This window comes from Festucalex cinctus, chromosome 1, assembly GCF_051991245.1.
Source record: "Festucalex cinctus isolate MCC-2025b chromosome 1, RoL_Fcin_1.0, whole genome shotgun sequence".
Classification (NCBI taxonomy): domain Eukaryota; kingdom Metazoa; phylum Chordata; class Actinopteri; order Syngnathiformes; family Syngnathidae; genus Festucalex; species Festucalex cinctus.
In genome coordinates, this window is record NC_135411.1 from 43,983,536 (window position 1) to 44,006,269 (window position 22,734).

Sequence of the window (22,734 nt, forward strand, 5' to 3'; positions counted from 1 at the left end):
TGAGATCGTTATTTGATAAAAAAAAATAAATAAATAAAAAATTACAAACTATCCGATTTAAAACCTAAACGTTTGTCAGTTGAGGTTTTGCTGTACTTCTGCTCACAGAAGAGCCTAGAAACTAACAACTTGGATGGATGGATGGATGGACTTTATTCAACCTGTGAGAGAAATTAGATTATCATAAAAAGACAAATACAAAAGCAGAAATTAGGGGACCCACGGAAAATTATTTTTAGAATCAAGGTGGGAAATATCAAAGTTTATGTTTTGATGAATCTGATGCTAACCACTGTTTCTATTTAACGTCATCTCATGTGTTGTAATTTACAATTAAGGCGTTGTTTTGCTAAGCCATATGTAATTGCTCATGGTGATCAAAACAGATGTAATTAAGTTAACCATTGAGTATTTTGATTTAAATTTCGAATGTCAATCCAAAGATGTGCGGGCACGCCTGGTTACAATGTAGTCATTAGAAGCCATTGTTAAAGGTAATGTTAGATTGTTTGTATACATTTTCAAAATATTAAACACACAAAAAAATACTGAACAGCAGCTACATTTTCCCCCTTATACTAATGCAGATTTGTTTTCAATATTTATTTATTTATTTATTTATTTTATTTTTTTGAGAAAACATACAGAATAGTGAATGTTTATCAGTGTTTTTTGTTGAATTTGTTGGGTTTTAGTCGCCCCACAATGCATTTTAAACAGTCTTGGGATGGCTGCAGAAGGCTGGCTAGTGCTTTATGTCTCGCCGTGTTAAAATAATTGGCTCTTTGCATCACACATTACTGGTACCTGTTCCCCCCCCCTCTAAATTAGCCACTCAGTAAGGCAAAGTGAACATTTCTAGCAATACTGTTATTCCAAGGTTTAGCTGCTTTGAAGTGACTCATTCTCGAGAAAAAGACTGAAGGGAGCAACCCATAAAAAAAAGAAAAAAACCTGTTGCAATCTTGTGCGCTTTGACCGGGGTTTTCGCGTTCTCAGGTGTGACCTTGCCGACGCCACGGGAAAAAAAACAAAAAAAACAGACAAGGGCGTGAAAAAAAACCCAACCCAACTGTTTAGAATCAGGGCTTCCCCACTGGCAAGGGCACTTTGACGTGCATTCTCAAGTGTGATTTTGCCAACACAACAGAGCCAAAGAAGGAGAAGAAGAGGGTGAATTAAACAACAACAACAACTCCAAAACCAGTCAGAGTTAATGGCACCTCGAAGAGGTGAAACTCTGCCCGGGTTTCACTTTCATCCATGTTTATGAAAGCTTCCTTGGTGATAGTGTGAGTGAGATTTCAACCTTGTTTACCTTCACCCTGTTCAAAACGCCCGCTATACCCAATAATGTAACCCGGTTACCAGAGCATACGAAACTGTCCAAGTATGTGTGTGAAAACCTGTGATGCTGCACAGTGCCACCAAAACATGATTGTTTTATTTCCGTAAGTTTCACTTAATTCAATTTCATGCACTGATCAAAAATAAAATTAAGGTAATATAACATTTCTGTGGATGAAACTGATTGAATTTCCATTCATTGCGATGGCAAACGTCAGTTCACGGAGTCACGGAATGGATTCAGTTCTTAACCTGAGGTTCCACTGTATGTGATAGTTCAATTGGTGTATACCTTGTCATTTTTTACTCTCACTGATTTTGCTGCATCTCTATAGTGGTTGCACTGCAGACATATTAAACTTGACTGCTCCAAAAAAGAAAATAAATAAATAAATCAAAGCATACTTTAGCATGCTGAATTTTCCCATGATATAAAAGTATGAACAAAATATCAATCTAATTAAAGATAAATGACATGCATTTCTATTTCTTCTGTGGTAGTCTATTCCAATACTTTTTAAAATAGTATGCAGAATACCCTCGTGAATATAAAAGGTACGGAAAATGAATGGCTAGATTATGTAGCATCGAGAGCTGTTTAGAGACACCAATTATAAGGAAAAAGCTGGAACATTGATTAGTCATTGACTGCACTCATTCAAATATAGAGCAGCTATTTCGAGCAGTGTCTGCGCATGCACACTAACACACACACTTGCCCACGCACACCTATGTGTGTCTAGATGAAGAGCTTCTAATGACGTGATCTTCAAGATTTTAAAGAAACAGCTGCACAGACAGCAGGAACCGTATCTGCGTCTTTTAGATCAGTGGTTGAACTAACAAGCTCCTCACTGCAATCGCTACCAACAATAATCAGGTTGTTAAACAGATGATGATCTGCCTTCACTGCAGAATTACAGTGTAAGTAATTAACAAATATAGAAATGTTAAAATCCTACTCTTGCCACATTATGAGTTAGTGTTTTTTAGCTGGAAAATTTTACAAGAATGTTGCTTGGTTGTTTGTTTTTTTGCTCTCTCTCTCTCTCTCTCTCTCTCTCTCTCTCTCTCTCTCTCTCTCTCTCTCTCTCTCTCTCTCTCTCTCTCTCTCTCTCTCTCTCTCTCTCTACCTCCCTAAATGCTTCATACAAAGTGTTTCATAATGCTTTGGTTTCTCAAAACAAGCATTTTCATGCCCTAAATTTATTATATCTCTGGAAATGAGTCAGACTTTGAATGAAGCATGAAAAAAAAACAATTGTTATTCAAATTTGAAAAATCAGGGATGTGACTCATTTCAGCAATGAAACAATGGCAATTTTTCAATGTCACAATACATCATATCTATTGCCCTATAAAGAGATACATTTGGTACCACTCGCAATTATTATTGAAATCAATGACTATACTTAACATAAGCAAAAAAAAGAAAAGAAAAAAAGAAGCATTTCCAAAGTCAACAAAGGTCGAAAGAGTTTCCACACTGAGCTTTTCATTATTGAATTACATTTTATATTACAAGGACGTTGGTAGTGTCAGGATTCATGTAAATAAAGAAAAATAGCTTCATGCAATATGCCTAGCATTACTCTGCTGATGTGGTTAGTGTAACAGAACTTTTGTCAGAGGAAAAAATGAAAATGCCCTGGTGGCTTCTGCTCTGTAAAAGGAATTGTACTCCAAAAAATGCTGTTTAATTAGGTGATCAATTACCGTCTGATCACACACGTAACAGTGATCGATGTTCATCAGCAAAGCCTGTGTCTGATTTAGGCTCCAGGCTGACCTAATTGAAAGACACTCTCTAAACTGATTCACTTTTGTTGCTTTTGTATGAAGGTAGCCCGAGTTGTTGAAGGTTTCAAATGGCAAGTGGGTTGCACAGTGTTCACTAAGCAAAGATAAGCACTGAGGAAAATGGTGGCAATAAGACTGAGCGTAAGCAGATGTCCGGTATTACTGTTATGTAAGATATATGATCTCGAAGCAGAAGCAGAGAGGCTGACTCTTGCAGCCCATCTAAGTATACGTAATTAGCATATCAGTCCTATTGTAAATGAAAAATGTTCCATGAAATGTAGCTACTTATTGGCACTATAGTGTCTGTCTTATGTTATGTAGTTAGAATCTGGACGAGTTGCATGTAATTCTGTCCAAACCTTGCAGTACACCAAAATTATCACTCTTTTGGTTTTTTTTTTTCCATCTCATCTCATGGGGTTCTGCTAATGTTGATCAGAAACATAAGTTGGTTGGGTATTTTATCTTGTGACACTTTATTTGATGCTTAATAGCAGTGTTTGTATTTACTGAAGTCTTTAAACTATACAGTTTATTGGTGGGCATAAACTTATTTGAGCCATTGTGTATATTTTTTTCATCTAGTGAGCATTACACTATAAAAAAAAAATGTTAAAAAAGGAAGAAAAAAAAACCCAGTAATTTTGCTGCCACTCCTGTTTATAGTTTTAGATCTCATGAAACGTATACTTGGTAGTGCTGAGCCGTATCATATGCATCCGTATGTCCAATTGTTTGCTTTGCATATTATTCACCCTCTCAAGTTTTCCCTTTTACTTTCAAAATAAATGTTAAAGAAATAGTAGTTATTTTCACTTAGTAACTTCACAAAGAAATTACAGTAAAACTACACATTTTTACTGCTAATCTCTCAATAATAAAAAAAAATTTCTATTATTTTTTTTAGGGTTTTAAAGTTGAATTTGACATTTTATTCCATTAAACAGTAGACAAAATATTTGTGAAATTATGGTACATTTGTGAGTGTATTTTAACAATCAGATGTATTTCAATTTTTTTTATTTTTTTATTTTTTTTAAGAACAGAAATATTGTGTGTTTTTAGGTTCAGTGATTTCATGTTAGTTTACATTGGACATGTAAAATCATTTTATTTTTGTAAAATAAATGAAATTTTTAAAATACAGAAAAAAACCTGTAAAATAAAAAGTAAAATTCTGGTATATAGTGTCGATGAAATCCAAATAAATTCACACTTGTGCACCCAATTCTGGTTTAAGAAAAATCATGGATGATGTATGTAATCATTCCACCGAGGAAACATAACGATTCAAATCATTCAAACCTCAAATGAAACTGACATTTTCCCCTATGGTGACTCTGTAAACTTCTGATGGTGACCTTCAGATCATCTTTTATTAGCTTTTATTTGACAAGTCCAGTATAAAGTGGTCTTCAAAGAATCTTTACTTATGTATTTCCTATTTCCACATTATTGGTAGTAATTTTTTGTCTCCATGAATTGGGTAAAATAGGCTGCCACTAATTTTGTCCTTCTTTACTTTCTCAGTGAAAATTGACAAGGACAAGCAGGAAAAGACAGACATCTTGTCCAGCAAGACAGAAAAGCTGGACGCCTTTGACAAGAAGGAAATGGCGGAGAAGCAGAACAAAGACAACTGCCCAGACAAGAACCTGAAGCCTGAGAAGATTCTCAAAGATGAAGAAAAGATGGACAAGATGAATGGTGAGAAAAACAACAAGGTCAATGAGAAGGCAGAGAAGACGGACAAGCCAGAGAAGACCAACAAAGAAGAGGAAAAGAAGCTGACTGAAAAGGAGAAAGGAGGAAAAGGGGTGGCCAAGTCTCCAACAGGCAACGGCAGCAAGACCCTGCCAAGTCCAAGCAAGAGCAAGGTGGATCTTACACACGCACACACATTTAACACATGCAGTATTTCCTCACACGCTCAAGGTGTCAGATCTCGGAATAGCATGAGACAAACACTTGACTTTACACACCAACACACTCAATTTTGAGGTTGGACTTCTGTCAAAGTCAGTGTACTTCTAACTCTGCAGCTCACCAATGTGTACACTTACCAGGAAGATTAAAAAAACAAAACATTTCACTTTGATATCCATTTACGCAATATAAAATTTTAACAAACATACCTGTATTGATTACTGCTAAGGCTGATTTGAAAGCATTATATGAATAAAGATGACTGTAGCTCTTCAGCAATAGTAATTAAATGGAAGTGTATTCTACTACTATAGTCATTATTATACAGTAATATAACGATTAGGGTTAAAAGTACTAGTGCAGATGTTATAGGGGGTTAAAATCAATTTCAATCAATTTCTCTTCATTACTTTGAGTGCTGTCAAGTTGTTAAAGGGATACTTTACTTATTTAGCCATTATTGGCAGTCAAACAATATTTTGCCGATAATAAATTTGGTATTTTCATTATTTTCCATGTACAATTAGTACCCGTAAAAACACATTTTGCAAATTGCTGTTGACTGAAAATGACATCACAAGGGCTCAGTTAACCAACCACAGCTCAGCTTGTGTATGTCACATGACCAAACCGAGAAAACAGGTGAGCTGTGATTGGTTACCTGAGCCCTTGTGATGTCATTTTCAGTCGACTTAAGTTGCAAAATGTGTTTTTGAAGGTATTAATTGTACGTGAAAAATAATGAAAGTATCAAATTAATTATAGACAAAAGCTAAATAAGTGAAGTATCCCTTAAAACTACTGGTAGCCTAATACTTTTTTTGAACTTTTTTGGGGCGGACCAACAGTCCAACATTGTAGTTACTGTTCTCTAACTGACAATAATACACCAATTTAATACACCAATAAAAACATTTAAGTCAAGTCAAGTCTTTAATACACACAACTACAGCAAATTTTCATATTTGGTGCTTGTGCATGTCCAGGACCTGATTTTACATTTTATGTGCATTTGGACTGCTGCATATTTGGCACTTACTTTTATAATTTACTGCTCTTTGGAACTGGAGCATGATGAAACTTTGCTAATATGCTGATGAATAAGTTGTTGTTGTTTTTTTGTTTTTTTTAACTTGGGACTGCTATGATTAGAGTGGTTGAGTGATTAGCACGTCGTGTTACAGTTTGAATGTTGGCTCAGAATTGTGTGTAGTTTGCATGTTCTCCCAGTGCTTGTATGGGCATATTTCGGCTTCCTCACGCATTCCAAAATATGCATGTTATGGTGATTGAATACTCTAAATTGCCCATAGGTATGAATATGACTGTGAATGCATGTTTGTCAATATCAGGAGTCACCAACTCCAGTCTTCGAGGTCCACGTCCAGCATGTTTTAGCTGTTCCCTCCTCCAGCACACCTGATTCAAACAATCAGCAACCTTATTACGGATTCTGCAGAGCTTGCTGATGAGCTGTTCCGATGAATCAAGTGTGTTGGAAGAGGCGGGAAACATCCAAACAGACAGACCGGAGTTGGTGACCCCAGGTGTATATTATCTGCCCTGCTGTTGGCTGGCCCCGCCCACCTTTCAGATGGGATATAGGCTCCAGTCCACCCGCAACTCTAATAAGCATAAGCGGTCGAGAAAATGGATGAACTGTTGCAATTGTAATGTGCTCGCTGTGCTATGACATTTCTGCTTGTTCTTTTTCTATTTCTCTCCCTGTTTCATTTGATCCAAACATTCATTTTTCCTTCTCTTTTCTTTCTGTGTTCTTTTGGATCATTTTATTTGAATTGAACCTTTAGACTGAGGTGGTTTCGACCAAAACAAATTCATCCAAATCTCGCCCATCCACACTCTCTACCAATGGCGAGGCCACCTCAGCCAAACGCCCCTCCCCAACCACGACCCCAGCTAATAAAAAAAGCCCTCTGCCCAAGGCGGCAACGCCCACTGCTGCTAAGAGGCCTCCAATGGCAACTGGATCTGCAAAAGTAAGAAAGACATTATTGTAAGAGTATTGTAATATTGACAGTGCATCGGGAAAGTATTCACAATGCTGAACTTGTTACACATTTTGTTATGTTACATTGTCATTCAAAATGGATCATTTTTACCCCTCTCATTCTACATACAATACCCCATTATGACAAGATTCAAAAAAGGCTTGTGGGAATTTTGCTAATTTCTTAAAAATGAAATACATCGCATGTTCAGCCCCCAGCCCATTCAAGGACCATTAACAGGGTTGTCCTGAAGCCACTCCTTTGATAGTTAACTCATTGACTGCCATTGACGAAAAAAGACATCAAATAATGCATTTTTGCTGGGCTGGCAGTGAATGTTTTAAACACAATGTGCCAATATATTTTGTGATTATATTGCAGCATCCTTTTTTCCCTTTTTCTTTTTTTAAGGCAATTTTTGCTTAAAAATCCGTCAATTTTGGTTACATCTCATCTTAACTCATTGACTGCCATTGACGGTAAAAAGACGTCAAATAATGCATTTTTGCTGGGCTGGCAGTGAATGTGTTAAGCTGTGTGCATTTTGTCATTGTCCTGCTAATTGATGTTCCTGCCAGTAAAAAAAATATCCCCACAGCATGATGCTGCCGCCACTATAGGGATGGCATTGGGCAAGTGCTCAGTGGTGCCAGGTTCCTCTTATAATCAACATGATGTTTGGAAAACAAAAAGTAAAAAGTTGAAAAATAATTTTTGTTTCATCAGACCACACAATTTTGTTTCTCTCAGTCTTAAAGGCCTAGATACACCAATCTGACGTCGGGAGTTGGATGGCATGCACCATCTGATCAGTGTATAAATTACTGTCGTGAAAGGTTTGCCGACAAAGGTATGAAAGCCCAACTATGGTATGACATGGGGACGCGACTGGATATAGCAGGTAGGATTTACTTTTATATACCATCCTGTGCAAAAAGTAGTGGTGGGCAGATCGATCCAAATATCGATATTATCAATACCAAGTCAGGCATATCACAGTAGTGTGTTTCGATCGTGTGCCATCACGTGACTTAGCATCTCATTTTTGTAGTAGATTGCATGAACACATACAGTATTGTACTTGAAAAAAATTTTTTTGGGTATATTGTTTTGTTTTATATTTGTTGTTGCGTGATAATCTTTGACATCTTGTTTATTTAGGTTTTTCGCCGTTATTGTTTCTGAACAGTATATGATAAAGTATTTGTTTAAATTTATTTTCCTATGATCACTTTATGTGCACTTTAAGAACGTTAAAAATATATATTTTGTTATGGTTGGAATATTTCTGGTGGTAAAACATTCATAAAGTATTGTGTATTTATCAATAAACGTCCTACTTTTGTCCTTTAAAAAAAAAAAGGAAACAACACAAAAACACTTAAAGGTTGAAATTCGATCGTGAATAAACAATTCAATGACACAGCTTCCTTACTTTATTTTAAAAAATCCTTCTTATATACATTAATTTTCAAAAGGTGTCTATCGATATCGGTATTGGAGATACTGGCTGGCCCTGTATTGACTTAATATAGTATCAATACCAAAATTTGCAGTATTGCACACAACTACCGAAGAGTTTCATCCACGTGGGAGGACATCATGAGAAAAAAAGTAACCGGAATGCATTGTTAACGTTTTTATATCCCAAACCCGTAAGGAGGTTTCCGGTTGCCTTTAGAAACAATGACTACCGCCACTGATGGTATGGAGGGGAGTTACTTCTCCCGCATGTGCTGAAGGTATGGTTGGTGTGGTGTGTATTTATGTCATTTTTCTACGCGACGTGCCGATGTCTGGGCCGACCGTCGGTCACATTTGGCCGACATCGGATTGGTGCATCTAGGCCTTTAGACTCCTATAGATGCTCTTCACTCTACTATACTGGCCTAATTGGTGGTTTGCTGCTGAGATGGGTGTCCTTCTGGAAAGTTCTCTTTCCACAGAGGATGATTTGAACTTGATCAGGGCCCTTTCCCTTTGATCACTCAGTTTAGATGGACAGCCAGCTCTGGAAAAAGTCCTGCTGGCTTTGAACCTCTTCCTTTTGGGACCAACAAAGCTGTTGACATTTTTCTACTTGTACACTGTTTCACAATTCTATGTTTCGTCACCATCCTGTCTTGAAGGTCTAAAGCTTTGACTTCATGCTTTGTTTGTGCTCTTACATTCACTGGCAACGTTGGGACTTTGTATAGACAGGTGTGTTGCTTTCCAGATCATTTCCAAACCAAGCACATTGGACTCCAATTAAGCGTAGACACATCTCAAGGATGATGAAGGAAAGCAGGATGCACCTGAGCTCACCTTTGAGCTACAAAGGCAAAGGCTGGGAACACTGAGGGCAAATGGGAAAAAGAAAGAAAGAAAAAACATCACACTATGATTATAGGGTTTTGTGTGTAGAATTTTTATAATTTTGAGGGGGAAAATATCAAATTTTGGATTACAGGCAATAACATGGGAAAAGTATGAACAAAAATGGACTGTATTTCACTGCCAAGTGTTCTTTTGTAAAGCTGTGTTCAAAACCCTCTTCTGTGTTTTTGTGGCTGAACCCGCTTTACTTTGCTTTATGTCAGCGAACATTATTTAGAAACACATTTATCTTGCCGCTCCACATCCTTATAATGACTCGGGTTAGCTAACTTTATCTCAATGCTTTCCTTCTCTGTACAATGCTGAGCTTTAAAAAATTAAGTGTGAAAGGAACTTGTATACACACAGCTACTTTCATAATCCTTTTAATACAGACAGGCATACACACAGACACACAAACTCACACATTTCTACATCTATTTTGGTTTGATTCTTAGACTCCAGAAAGTGGAGCAGCTGAGAAGCGTCCAGCTGTGCAAAAGACCACACCCACTCCTCGATCAGTTGCCAATAAGAACAATTCCTCTGCTTCTACTGGGACCAAAACTGCTGGTAAATCAAAGATCACATACATTAACATAACACACACAATATATATATATATGTGTATATATATATATATATATATATATATATATATATATATATTAGGGGTGTGAATTGCCTAGTACCAGACGATTCGATTCGTATCACGATTCATAAGTCATGATTCGATTCGATACGATTAATCCCGATACGAATTTATAAGATGATTGTTGTGATTTTTTTTACTCAAATTTAGTAAATGCTAATCAGTAAACTTGTACATGTACACTGTAAGATTTGTATGAATATGTATTATTTATTTATCTGAAACTTCAGTCTTATAACTGTGAGCCACTGTATTTAACAAACAGGTTGTAATCTGTTTCATGTTTGAACAGCATTGAAATAAATTATTCAGGCTTTATGTTCCATTAATATAACATTTTTCCATGATTAAGGTGTGAACCCTAGCCGTAAGTAAGACGTTTTGTTTAATATTTTTCCATCAAAAATTAATGTTTAAAAATCAACTCAACCACCTATATAATGTAATAATGTAATATATAATATAATCTAATGTTTTTGGAATTGTTTGCTTTGGGAGCTGAGCTATCAATTACCGTATATAGTAAGCATTGACAATATTGTTGAATTTCCAGGAGAACTTCAGGTTTTCGGGGGTGAATTTAGGTTTTACAGGCATGTTTTGCCAAGCGTCTTAGGCCTTAATGGGTTAAAATTGTAATTTCACAAGAATTATGGGAAAAACTGAGATATAATATAATCGATTGGTTTTATGAATCAATATTGGCTTTGAAAAGGAAAATCAATTTGATATTGATTATTCGATTTTTTTTAAACTCACTCCTAATATCTATGTCTGGTCGTAGATGCTTCAGTCTCCATGTTGGGACATCATCTAAAAGTCATCTACAGTGCAGTCAAGTGGAACCTCTGAGATAACACCATCCGTCTGGGATGTTTGTTGACCTCTAATTTATTTGGGTTTTGAAGTGTTTCCAACTAATGATCGAGTCATGAAACAAGGAAAAACACATGGAAGTTGGACATTCAAGCCTACAACAACTCGTTTTGGAACAAATTATATTATGTCTATTGTTGTATTGGCACGGTGACCAAGTGGTTACATCTACCTCACAGTTGTGAGGTTAGAGGTTTGTATCTGAGCTCCGGCCTTCCTGTGTGAGGGTGTATGGTTGTTTGTCTACACTGTATGTGCCCAGCTGTTCCACGCCGCTCACCCGTAAGTCAGCTGGGATATGTTCCAGCTCACCCACGACACTAATGAGGATAAGCGGTATAGCGCGCGATATTCCCAAATGTTCTCCTTTGTTAAAGCGGTGCTGTGACATTTGTTTGTTGCTTCCTATTTACAGCAAGCAAGAATGACAAGACTGAGAACAAGTCGGGAGAAGCCAAGAAAACCAAACCTACAGGTGAGAAACTTAACTCATATGGATGTGTTACCGGTTTCAGATGTCATTTTGCTTTGACGCAAAGTTAACGCACAATACATCTAAAAAACAAAATGACATTACAGTGTTCCCTGTTACGTTCCACGCCCACCCACGATAGGTGAATTTCCGTGATGCAGAGCCACCCACTTCAATAACGTTAATACTGTCTGTCACCACAACGAGAGCTCTTCTTGAGTTGCGTAAACGATCAGCTTCTTTGAAGTTAATTGCCTCCAATTCACTTCTCCTGCAAGTGCACGCGTGCCTGGAAGGGGGGTTTGGGTGTAGTGGAGGAATGAGACACCCATTGTGTACGTAACTGGGATCTGTTCTAAAAATAGCTCAAACTGATGGGACACTGACTTGCTAAAAATGAAAGGAAGTAAAAACTTTTTTTAAACTTGTGATACAAAGTTCTTAATTTATCAAATATTTTATATTTTGATTAAAAGTGTAATAGATTGTGTTGAATGAAAGAAAGAGCATAAAAATCTGCGATAGAGTGAATCCGCAATAAGTGTACTACGAAGTACACTATTGAAGGAATGGCCGTTCCGTTGACACAACAAATGTGACCATTTATGAGATTTAACGTTGTCTTTTCTGTGGAGCTCGTCCACGTCCTGCCTCCACCACTTCTCCAACGACCCCAGCCAACGGTGAAGCCGCTCCCGCCCAACGTCGTCGGGTCATCACCAAGCCTCCTGTCCCCAAGCAAAGCGCTCTGGAAAAGAAGCCAGCGGTGCCCCGTGCTCCTCGAACCCTCAGGCCCATCAATGCGCCCACACCTGACCTGAAGAACGTCCGTTCCAAGATCGGCTCCACTGACAACATGAAGTACCAACCCGGAGGAGGAAAGGTAGGACGACCAAATGAGATAAATTTGGGGTTTGTAAATCATGACGCAATGATTGGCTCACAAATTGCTAATCAAAGAGCTCTCTCCACACTGGGTGCAAAATTGCGGAACATCTTTTGGAAGGGATACTGTATGTCTTTGCTAATATGTATTGTGAACTTAAACGTTTGAAATGTGGAATCACTAAATATGATAAGGAAGGGTACTTTTGATTTATTGACTCAGTCATCTGCCACAACTAAACCCGCAATGGGGTAAAAATACAATAAGATCCCATTCTCGCAACATCGTTAGCTTAATTAGCACACATTCTGTACGCCTATATTTAGTTACAACATACAAGTGTATGCATTAAAAATATTTACATGTGCCATCCTGTTTGTTATGCCATCTTCATTGTAATGATGGTCCTCTGTTGAGTCCTCATTCTTGAGCCTTGTCTTAGCGCCCATTTGTACTGTTCCAACCACCATCTTTCAAGTTGCACCTCACGGTATCGCACCTTCACTGACACGTCAATATTTTTTCTGTGCATGCATGTATGTATACTATATTTACACTTACAAAGGGGCACCCTTTTCATTGTCATGCCTTGGGCACATTTTTTTTTCTTGGGGGAAATGTCTTTAGAATTGTTTATTATTAGTAAGTAGGGGTGTTAAAAAAAATCGATTCGGCAATATATCGCGATACTACAGCATGCAATTCTCGAATCGATTCAATAGGCGGCCGAATCGATTTTTTAACATCCATTTTTGATGGAAAAATATTCCACAAAACGTCTAACTTTCACACCTTAAGCATGGAGAAGAATGTTATATTAATGGAACATTAAGCCTTAATATTTTATTTCAATGCTGTTCAAACATGAAAAATGTTACAGCCTGTTTGTTAAATACAGTGGCTCACAGTTCTAAGACTGAAGTTTGAGATCAATAAATAATACATTTCCATACAAATCTTACAGTGTACATGTATAAGTTTACTGAATGGTATTTTCTAAATTGAGTAAAAAAAATCGTCAGGTACTAGGCAATTCACACCCCTATTAGTAAGGATGGGCGGGTATCGGGCCGATACCAGCCTTTTTTCAAGTACTCGAGTACTCGTGACACAGACGAGTACAAGCGACCGATGGCAGAGCGGGAAGGCGTTAACTGAGTCCTTCTTGCCTGTAACTGGCCCTAGCTTGCAGCAGTTTTTCACCAAAACTTCACCGGTTTGGAAATACTTCAAAATTGTGAATCTTAAACTAAAAGAGCATTTTTATGTTTTATTTTGAGCGTTAAAACTATTGAAGAGTGATTGTGCTGTTTTTTTGTCAAAATTAAAAGAAATATATTTGTTTAAAAATATCTTTTAGTGATTTTTTTTTTGTCAAAATGTACTACTGGTATCGGCAGTTGGTATCGGTATCGGTGAGTACTGAGGGTCTGAGTATCGGTATCGGTATCGGTCAGAAAAAAAGTGGTATCGAACATCCCTAATTATTACAAATATTATTGGCCCAAAATTGATTACTGCAGGTGTTTGCTCTAATTGTTGATCAATATTGTAACGCCTGAGACCTCATCTTTTCTCACTTTAAATTGATTAATGATCATCTTTTATCATCAGTAAGTAGTTAGAAAATATATATGTCCTTATAATGGGGCAAATGGCTTATTTTTCTGTCAGCATTTTTTATAGTTAAAAAAAAATAGTATTATCAATTCTAAAACAAATGTAAAATGTTTCATTGAGTGGCAAACTGGAAAACAAACTTGCAAAATTGGGTTGTGGCTATTTCTGGTGCTAACGGGGCCACGTCCTCTATTTGGTGCCTTGAGACAGGAGAAGAGAGTGTGATGCTGCTGGCCATTGATAGGGCAAGGCGAAGCACCTTTAAAGGTGGGATTATGTGATCAATTTTGCATATTCTCCCTTGTGTAAATAACTCCTGTTTTTCCTCCTATTCAAATGTCACCTTTTAATCATCATATCAGATTGTAAATCTGTTTTTCTGCCTTGTATGGTGATAAATGTAAATGAAGGTATATAAGGAGCACATAAAAAGCCTATTAGGAGGAGTGCTTGTAGAAGATGCTGGGCTCTGTTTTCATGCTGCAGGCGGCGCCCGAGGTGCTAAAGGTGGGTTAGACCGCTGTTGATAATGTCATAGATGAGCGCAGTTCTTCAGATCTGACAGTGGGTGAATTGAGCTAGTGTGGATTGTTTACTTCACTCACCTCCAATGAAAGTGGCACACTCAAAGTCTCATATGGTAACATGACAGCATTCAGAGGACCATGCATAATCGGAGCAATCCATGCATAAGCAAAGCGTTGCTGCTCTGGCCATGACGCGGCAACAGACAATGTGAGCTGGTACACGTACTAAATATAGAATGACCTGGTAATTGTGGCTTAAATATGTCCATCATGGAGCTCGGTATCTGTTTGCCTGCCTACCCTGTGCCAAGCCTTAGACGTGGTCTGCGTAGGTGTAAGTTTAGATCAAATTTCTGCCACCAAATTGTCATATCTCCAAGGAGACAGCTTCTGCTGTGCCGGGATGCCCAGCTTGTCACAGATTGATGAGACAAATTAGCAAACGTGCCTTTTGCTTGCACAAAAATCAGGACCTGCTAACATTCGCGCTACGCCACAGACGCACTATCTACAAAAAAGAAAAAGAAAAACATGCAGAGTCTTCTAGTGTTTTTTTTTTTGCTCTTGTTAGTGCTCTGTAATAGGTTCAATCTCCTCTCCTTCACAACTTTTTTTTTTTTGGACTAACCTTGGAGAAGCTATATGACATACACGCTCCAGCACATCACCTCCTGCATCATAAGTAGTTGCACTGGCTCATTGGATCTTTAATGATGCTATTTGTTTGTCTATTATGTACCCTCATGCATTGTGTTGCTTTCAACATAGGCCCACTGGTTTAGTTACCTTTTTCATCTTCACAAGCAAGCAATCTGACTCAATTTGTGTTTTGATATGTGATATTTGGCTTGTACATCTTGTTTTTTTTTCATGTTGCGATTAAATCTGCTTTCACAGTAGTGTTTCACCAAACACCATTTGAAACGAAGCAATCAAAACAAGTGTAGATGTGTTTGTTTGTTTTTTCATGTAGGTTCAGAAATTACATTTTAGTTTAGTTTGGTTTAGTTTATTTGGGCATGATACATTTAGGGCAAACATTTGTATACAGTAGTTAGTACATTGTGTTGAAGCCCAAAAGGAGTATTCTGAAGAGAAATAGATGCCCAACCCATCATAATGTCAATTTTAAGTAAAGGTCAGTCATTCAAACATTATTCCCAGTTAACGCATATGAAGTAAATTGTCCAGGTGCAGTACATACATGTGCTTGTTACCTCAAAGCAATTAAAGAGGACAAAAGTGTGGCGTCGCTATGATGTAGTGAGTTAGTCTAAAGATAAAAGAGAGGGAAAAAAATGATGTAGTGAATTGACGTTTGTGTGCTGTTCTAGGAGCTACTAAGTTGACACTCCAGAAGATCTCAATCAAAATAAAAAGACCGTCATTAGGCTGAAGGAAAAAGCAAAACAAAAACCAAGGTCTTGTGTCAAAAAGAGAAACGTAAGAGTGTGTCAATCTTGGAGTATATCTGAATAGATTCTCTGTCATCCAGGTCATGGTAAGCTGCAAAAGTTGAATCAAAGAAACTGGCTTCTTCTTGGTTGTTGAGGACGTTTCAACTTTAATCAAACAGGCATCGTAGTACACAATCATTGGTGTGAAGTTTCCCTATTTACGTTAGTGATGTGTATGTCCTCGGTAGTGTGATTACTGATTACATGAGAGCTGTTGGTTTTTCTGTTGTTATCGCCAAGAGTGACTGGATTTGGATGTTTACCAAAACGGACGGTCATTCACCTGCCTGACGGCAAATGGTTGATGGCCACTCATAGGTAGTGAGTGATGGAAGAGTGAGACAGTGTTTGGCGGAGAGATGACAGGACATTGTCATAAACTGATTACGATGGCACAAACCTACGTCTGTGCTGTTCTGGGCTTTGACCCAGATGATGTAAAACTGGAAAGGCCCCGGTTCACCCACCCTTAGGGGACACACCCACTGGACACAAACAATACTCTAAGATTTAGAACTTAACTCTTTTACTGCCAAATGTTATCCAAAAAACAACCCTGACAGTGCCAGCCGATTTCGAGCATTTTAACTCATCTTACAAGGCAAACAGAATATTGTGTGCTAGGACTACAGGAACATGGATTGGTGGGTATCTCATGAAAGATCTCATTCCGTTCTTTCATTAGAAAAAAAAGTATGTTTCTACTTTATTCTGTTCTTTAGTAATCACCATTTGAAAATAGGTAATTTGAGTGGCATAGAGCAAAAATTAAAAAAATAAGGAGAAAACAAGATTTTCTAGACAACACTAATATAGACTTTGACACTAATATTTTTTGTTTAGTGACGCTCTGTGAATTAGATTTAATGTGGCAAAGGCTTTGATCATTCACATCATCCTTGAAGACGTTCTATTATAGAACGTTTGAAGACCCACCATGTTTTTTGTAATTTGATACACATTAGCCCATTGAAAGGGGATACAATGCTGCCATCTGCTGTCTATAGTTAGTGGGTGTTTTTATTTTATTTTATTAGGGCCCGAGCAGCGACCGCTGCGATTAGGGCCCGAGCAGCGACCGCTGCGAGGTCCCTATTGTTCCTGAAGGAATTCTTATTAGGGCCCGAGCAGCGGCGGCGGCGGTGCCGCTGCGAGGCCCTATTGTTTTTGTAGGAATTCTTCTTATTATTAGGGCCCGAGCAGCGGCGGCGGCGGTGCCGCTGCGAGGCCCTATTGTTTTTGTAGGAATTCTTCTTATTATTATTATTCTTATTAGGGCCCGAGCAGCGACCGCTGCGAGGTCCCTATTGTTCCTGAAGGAATTCTTATTATTATTCTTCTTCTTCTTCTTCTTCTTTTTCTTTGTTATTATTCTTTTCCGCAAACAACCACATTTTTGAGGCACTAAACATGAACGAAAACTCACCAAACTTTGCACGCAGATCGGGCCTGGCGAAAAATTTGATATTTTAAAGTCGCCATACATGATAACAGAAAAATGGCTCTGTAGCGCCACCTACATAGGTTTAACGGATCCCTGTCCCGCTACGATTGTCCTATGGCTACGAAAATTGTGTGGCACCTGTAGCACATCCAGATGAACAAAAACCTCTTTGATATGTGTACCCTAAAATAGACAGGAAGTGAGGTATGAGTATTTGAATGTCCAATTTTGGCCCATTTTTGCACATTTACAGGGGTCATACTTTTGCCCGGTTCTCCTACACGGTTAACCCGATTGACTTCAAACTTGGGCTGTACCATCTCAACACCTGGGACAACATCATGGTAAAAAATCTAAAGTTTTTGACATACTATATGACGGTGGCGGGGCATCAAATTTACAGTTTCAAAATTCTTACTTAACTAAGCATTGCCGGTGGTACGTTTAATTGAGAGCCACGAAAATTGGTACACATATGTAACAGACTATGATCTACAAAAAAGCCTGTTGGTGCCATATGCTAAACCTAACAGGAAGTCCGCCAGAGGCGAGGCATCAAATTTTGTGTTTCAAAATTCTTATTTAATGAAGCATTCCCGGCTGTACATTTCACCTAGAGTTACCAACATTTGAAGACATATGTAACAGCCCTCAAGGTACAAAAAACTCTTTTTGAACCATATGCTAAACCGAACAGGAAGTCCGCCATTTTGATTTACTTTGGAACGTGTTGCCATTTTTTGGGCCATTTCATAGGGGTCTTATTTTAACGAACTCCTCCTACAGAGTTTATCCGATCATCTCCAAACTTGGTGTGATTCATCTTAAAATGTTGAAGATGAAAAGTTATTGAAAGCTTTTTATTTCGTCGCACGCTGTTGCCGTGGCATGCACAGATTGCGAAGGAAAAAATTCCCTCTTAATGAAGCATTCCCAGTTGTACGAAGCAGCTAGAGCTACGAAAATTTGGAGACAAATTTAACAGCCCACGATGTACAAAAAAGTCTCTTGGTGCCATGTGCTAAACCCAACAGGAAGTCCCGTAGGGGCCGGTCATCACATTTTGAGGTAAAAAACTCCTCTTTAACGAAGCATTCCCGGTTGTACGTTTCACCTAGCGCTATGATAATTTAGAGGCATACATAAGAGCCCACGATGTACAAAAAAGTCTCTTAGAACCATCTGCTAAACCAAACAGGAAGTCCGCCATTTTGATTTACGTTGGGATTTGTAGCCATTTTTTGTGGCCTTTTTTAGGGGTCATATTTTAACGAACTCCTCCTACAAAATTTATCCGACTGTCTTCAAACTTGGTGTGCTTCATCTTAAGATGTTTAAGATACAAAGTTATCGGAAGTTATTTATTTTGTCGCACGCCGTTTCATGGCGATGGATTGTTTGCCAAGTAAAATGCTGCTTTTTTTTTTTTGGTCTAAACATGTGCAAAAACTCATGAAACTTTACACACACATCAGGCTTGTCATAAGCATGAATATTTTAGAGATTTCTTATTAAATTTGCAATAAATGCTTCAATAGCGCCCTCTAGACATTTTTATGAAGTCTTTCCGATTATATGATTCAGCTAGATGTGTGAATATTGGCAGGCATGCCTAATATATTCAAAAAGTATTCTATATAGCCATGTGCCAATCCATTTTGATTTTATTTTGTTAATTGTGCATCATTTTTGGCCTTTCCATGAAACTTTACAAACACAAAGCATGGCAAAAATGTTTAAAATTTAGATGGTTTCCTATTTGACAGTACCCCAACATGCCAGTACCCCGACGTGCAAATACCCCAACGTGGCCCGGGTTGCGAGGGCCCTTTATAGCTGCTCGCAGCTCTAGTTATTATTCTTCTCCGCAAACAATCGCATTTTTGAGACGCTAAACGTGAACGAAAACTCACCAAACTTTACACGCACATCAGGCCTGGCGAAAAATTTGATATTTTAAAGTCGCCATACATGATAACAGAAAAATGGCTCCATAGCGCCACCTACATAGGTTAAACGGATCCCTGTCCCGCTACGATTGTCCTATGGCGACGAAAATTGTGTGGCACCCGTAGCACATCCAGATGAACAAAAACCTCTTTGATGTGTGTACCCTAAAATAGACAGAAAGTGAGGTATGATCATCTGACTGTCCAATTTTGGCCCAGTTTTGCACATTTACAGGGGTCATACTTTTGCCCGCTTCTCCTACACGGTTAACCCGATTAACTTCAAACTTGGGATGGACCATCTCAACACCTGGGACAACATCATTGTAAAAAATCTAAAGTTTTTGATATACTATATGACGTCGGCGACGCATCAAATTTAGAGTTTAAAAATTCTTACTTCATGAAGCATTGCCGGTTGTACGTTTAATCTAGAGCTACGAAAATTTGTACACATATGTAACAGGCTATGACCTACAAAAAACTCTTTTTGAACCATATGCTAAACCTCACAGGAAGTCCGCCATTTTGATTTATTTTGGAACGTGTTGCCATTTTTTTGGCCATTTCATTGGGGTCTTATTTTAACGAACTCCTCCTACAGTGTTTATCCGATCATCTTCAAACTTGGTGTGATTCATCTTAAGATGTTGAAGATGAAAAGTTATTGAAAGCTTTGTATTTCGTCGCACGCTGTTGTCATGGCATGCACTGTTTGCAAAGGAAAAAAAATATCCTTAAAGAAGCATTGCCAGTTGTACGAAGCAGCTAGAGCTACGAAAATTTGTAGACATATGTAACAGCCCAAGATGTACAAAAAAGTCTCTTGGTGCCCTGTGCTAAACCCAACAGGAAGTCCCCCAGGGGCCGGGCATCACATTTTAAGCTAAAAAACTCCTCTTTAACAAAGCATACCCGGCTGTACGTTTCACCTAGAGTTACCAAAATTTGTAGAGGTATATAACAGCCCTCGAGGTACAAAAAACTCTTTTTGAACCATATGCTAAACCTAACAGGATGTCCGCCATTTTTATTTACTTTGGAATGTGTTGCCATTTTTTGGGCCATTTCATAGGGGTCATATTTTAACGAACTCCTCCTACAGAGTTTATCCGATCATCTTCAAACTTGGTGTGACTCATCTTAAGATGTTGAGGATGAAAAGTTATTGAAAGCTCTTTATTTCGTCGCACGCTGTTGTCGTGGCATGCACTTTTTGCAAAGGAAAAAAATCCCTCTTAATGAAGCATTCCCAGTTGTACGAAGTAGCTAGAGCTACAAAAAATTGTAGACATATGTAACAGCCCACAGTGTACAAAAAAGTCTCTTGGTGCCATGTGCTAAACCCAACAGGAAGTCCCCCAGGGGCCGGGCATCACATTTTGAGCTAGAAAACTCCTCTTTAACGAAGCATTCCCGGTTGTACGTTTCACCTAGCGCGATGATAATTTGCAGGCATACATAAGAGCCCACGATGTACAAAAAAGTCTCTTGGAACCATGTGATAAACCAAACAGGAAGTCTGCCATTTTGATTTACGATGGGATTTGTTGCCATTTTTTGTGGCCTTTTTCAGTTGTCATATTTTAACGAACTCCTCGTACAAAGTTCATCCAACCGTCTTCAAACTTGGTGTGTTTCATCTTAAGATGTTTAAGATGCAAAGTTATCAAAAGTTTTTTATTTTGTCGCACGCTGCTGCTATAGCGATGCAGTTTGCCAAGTGAAGTGCTGCTTTGTTTTTTTATCTATACATGTGTGAAAACTTATGAAACTTTGCAAACACATCAGACTTGTCATGAACATGAATTTTTAGAGATTTATTGTGCAATGTGTGAAAACTCATGAAACTTTGCAAACACATCAGACTTGTCATGAACATGAATTTTTAGAGATTTATTGTGCAATTTGCAATAAATAGCGCCCTCTAGACATTTTTATGAAGTATTTCCGATTGTATGATTCTGCTAGATTTGTGACAATTAGGACAGACCCCTATCAGCCTAATACCTACAAAAAAGTATTATGTAGCCATTTGCCAAACCAAAGAGGAAGTCCGCTATTTTGATTTTATTTTGGGAATTATACATCATTTTTGGCCTCTTTCATTAAACTTTGCACAGACAAGGCATGGAAAAAACTAACATTTTAAATGGTCCTTGTTCCATGTAACAGTGCCCCAACGTGCCAGTACCCTGACGTGCAAGTAACCCAACGTTGTGCTCAATAGCGCCCTCTATGCATTTTTATGGAGCATTTCCAATTGTATGATTCAAGCGATACACAACTAAAGATGACTTGACCTAGATTTGTGAAAACTGGGAGGCATACCTATTAGCTTAAGACCTACAAAAAGTATTCTGTAGCCGTATGCTAAACCTAAAAGGAAGTCCGCCATTTTGAATTTATTTTGGGAATTGCACACCATCTTTGGACTTTTACACTAACAAAGCTTGTCAAAAACATTTTAGATGGTCCTTGTCCGATTTGACAGTTCCCCAACGTGCCAGTACCCTGACGTGCAAGTACCCCAATGTGGCCCAGGTTGCGAGGGCCCTTTATAGCTGCTCGCAGCTCTAGTTATTAGGGCCCGAGCAGCGGCGGCGGCGGTGCCGCTGCGAGGCCCTATTGTTTTTGTAGGAATTCTTCTTATTATTATTATTCTTATTCTTATTATTCTTCTCCGCAAACAATCGCATTTTTGAGACACTAAACGTGACCGAAAACTCACCAAACTTTACACGCACATCAGGCCTGGCGAAAAATTTGATATTTTAAAGTCGCCATACATGATAACAGAAAAATGGCTCCTTAGCGCCCCCTACATAGGTTAAACGGATCCCTGTCCCGCTACGATTGTCCGACGGCTATGAAAATTGTGTGGCACCTGTAGCACATCCCAATGAACAAAAACCTCTTTGAAGTGTGTACCCTAAAATAGACAGAAAGTGAGGTATGAGTATTTAAATGTCCAATTTTTGCCAATTTTTGCACATTTACAGGGGTCATACTTTTGCCCGCTTCTCCTACACGGTTAACCCGATTGACTTCAAACTTGGGATGTACCATCTCAACACCTGGGACAACATCATTGTGAAAAATTAAAATTTTTTGATATACTATATGACGGCGGCGGCGCATCAAATTTAGAGTTTAAAAATTCTTACTTCACGAAGCATTGCCGGTTGTACGTTTAATCTAGAGCTACGAAAATTGGTACACATATGTAACAGGCTATGACCTACAAAAAACTCTTTTTGAACCATATGCTAAACCTAACAGGAAGTCCACCATTTTGATTTATTTTGGAACGTGTTGACATTTTTTTGGCCATTTCATTGGGGTCTTATTTTAACGAACTCCTCCTACAGTGTTTATCCGATCATCTTCAAACTTGGTGTGATT

At 38.3% G+C, this 22,734-nt stretch overlaps 1 protein-coding gene across 5 annotated transcripts in view; it reads left to right on the forward strand.

Annotated features, from left to right (window-relative positions):
- LOC144030407 (uncharacterized) overlaps nt 1-22,734 on the forward strand; it is a 107,274-nt gene that overhangs the window by 54,310 nt on the left and 30,230 nt on the right. For 4 of the 5 annotated variants that reach the window (XM_077536717.1, XM_077536684.1, XM_077536699.1 and 1 more), the window contains 5 exons: nt 4,681-5,027; nt 6,888-7,076; nt 9,905-10,019; nt 11,390-11,449; nt 12,082-12,329. In XM_077536717.1, the coding sequence (XP_077392843.1) occupies nt 4,681-5,027; nt 6,888-7,076; nt 9,905-10,019; nt 11,390-11,449; nt 12,082-12,329 (959 nt within the window). The remainder of the gene's footprint in view (nt 1-4,680; nt 5,028-6,887; nt 7,077-9,904; nt 10,020-11,389; nt 11,450-12,081; nt 12,330-22,734) is intronic. The other variant, XM_077536694.1, reaches the window with a different exon arrangement.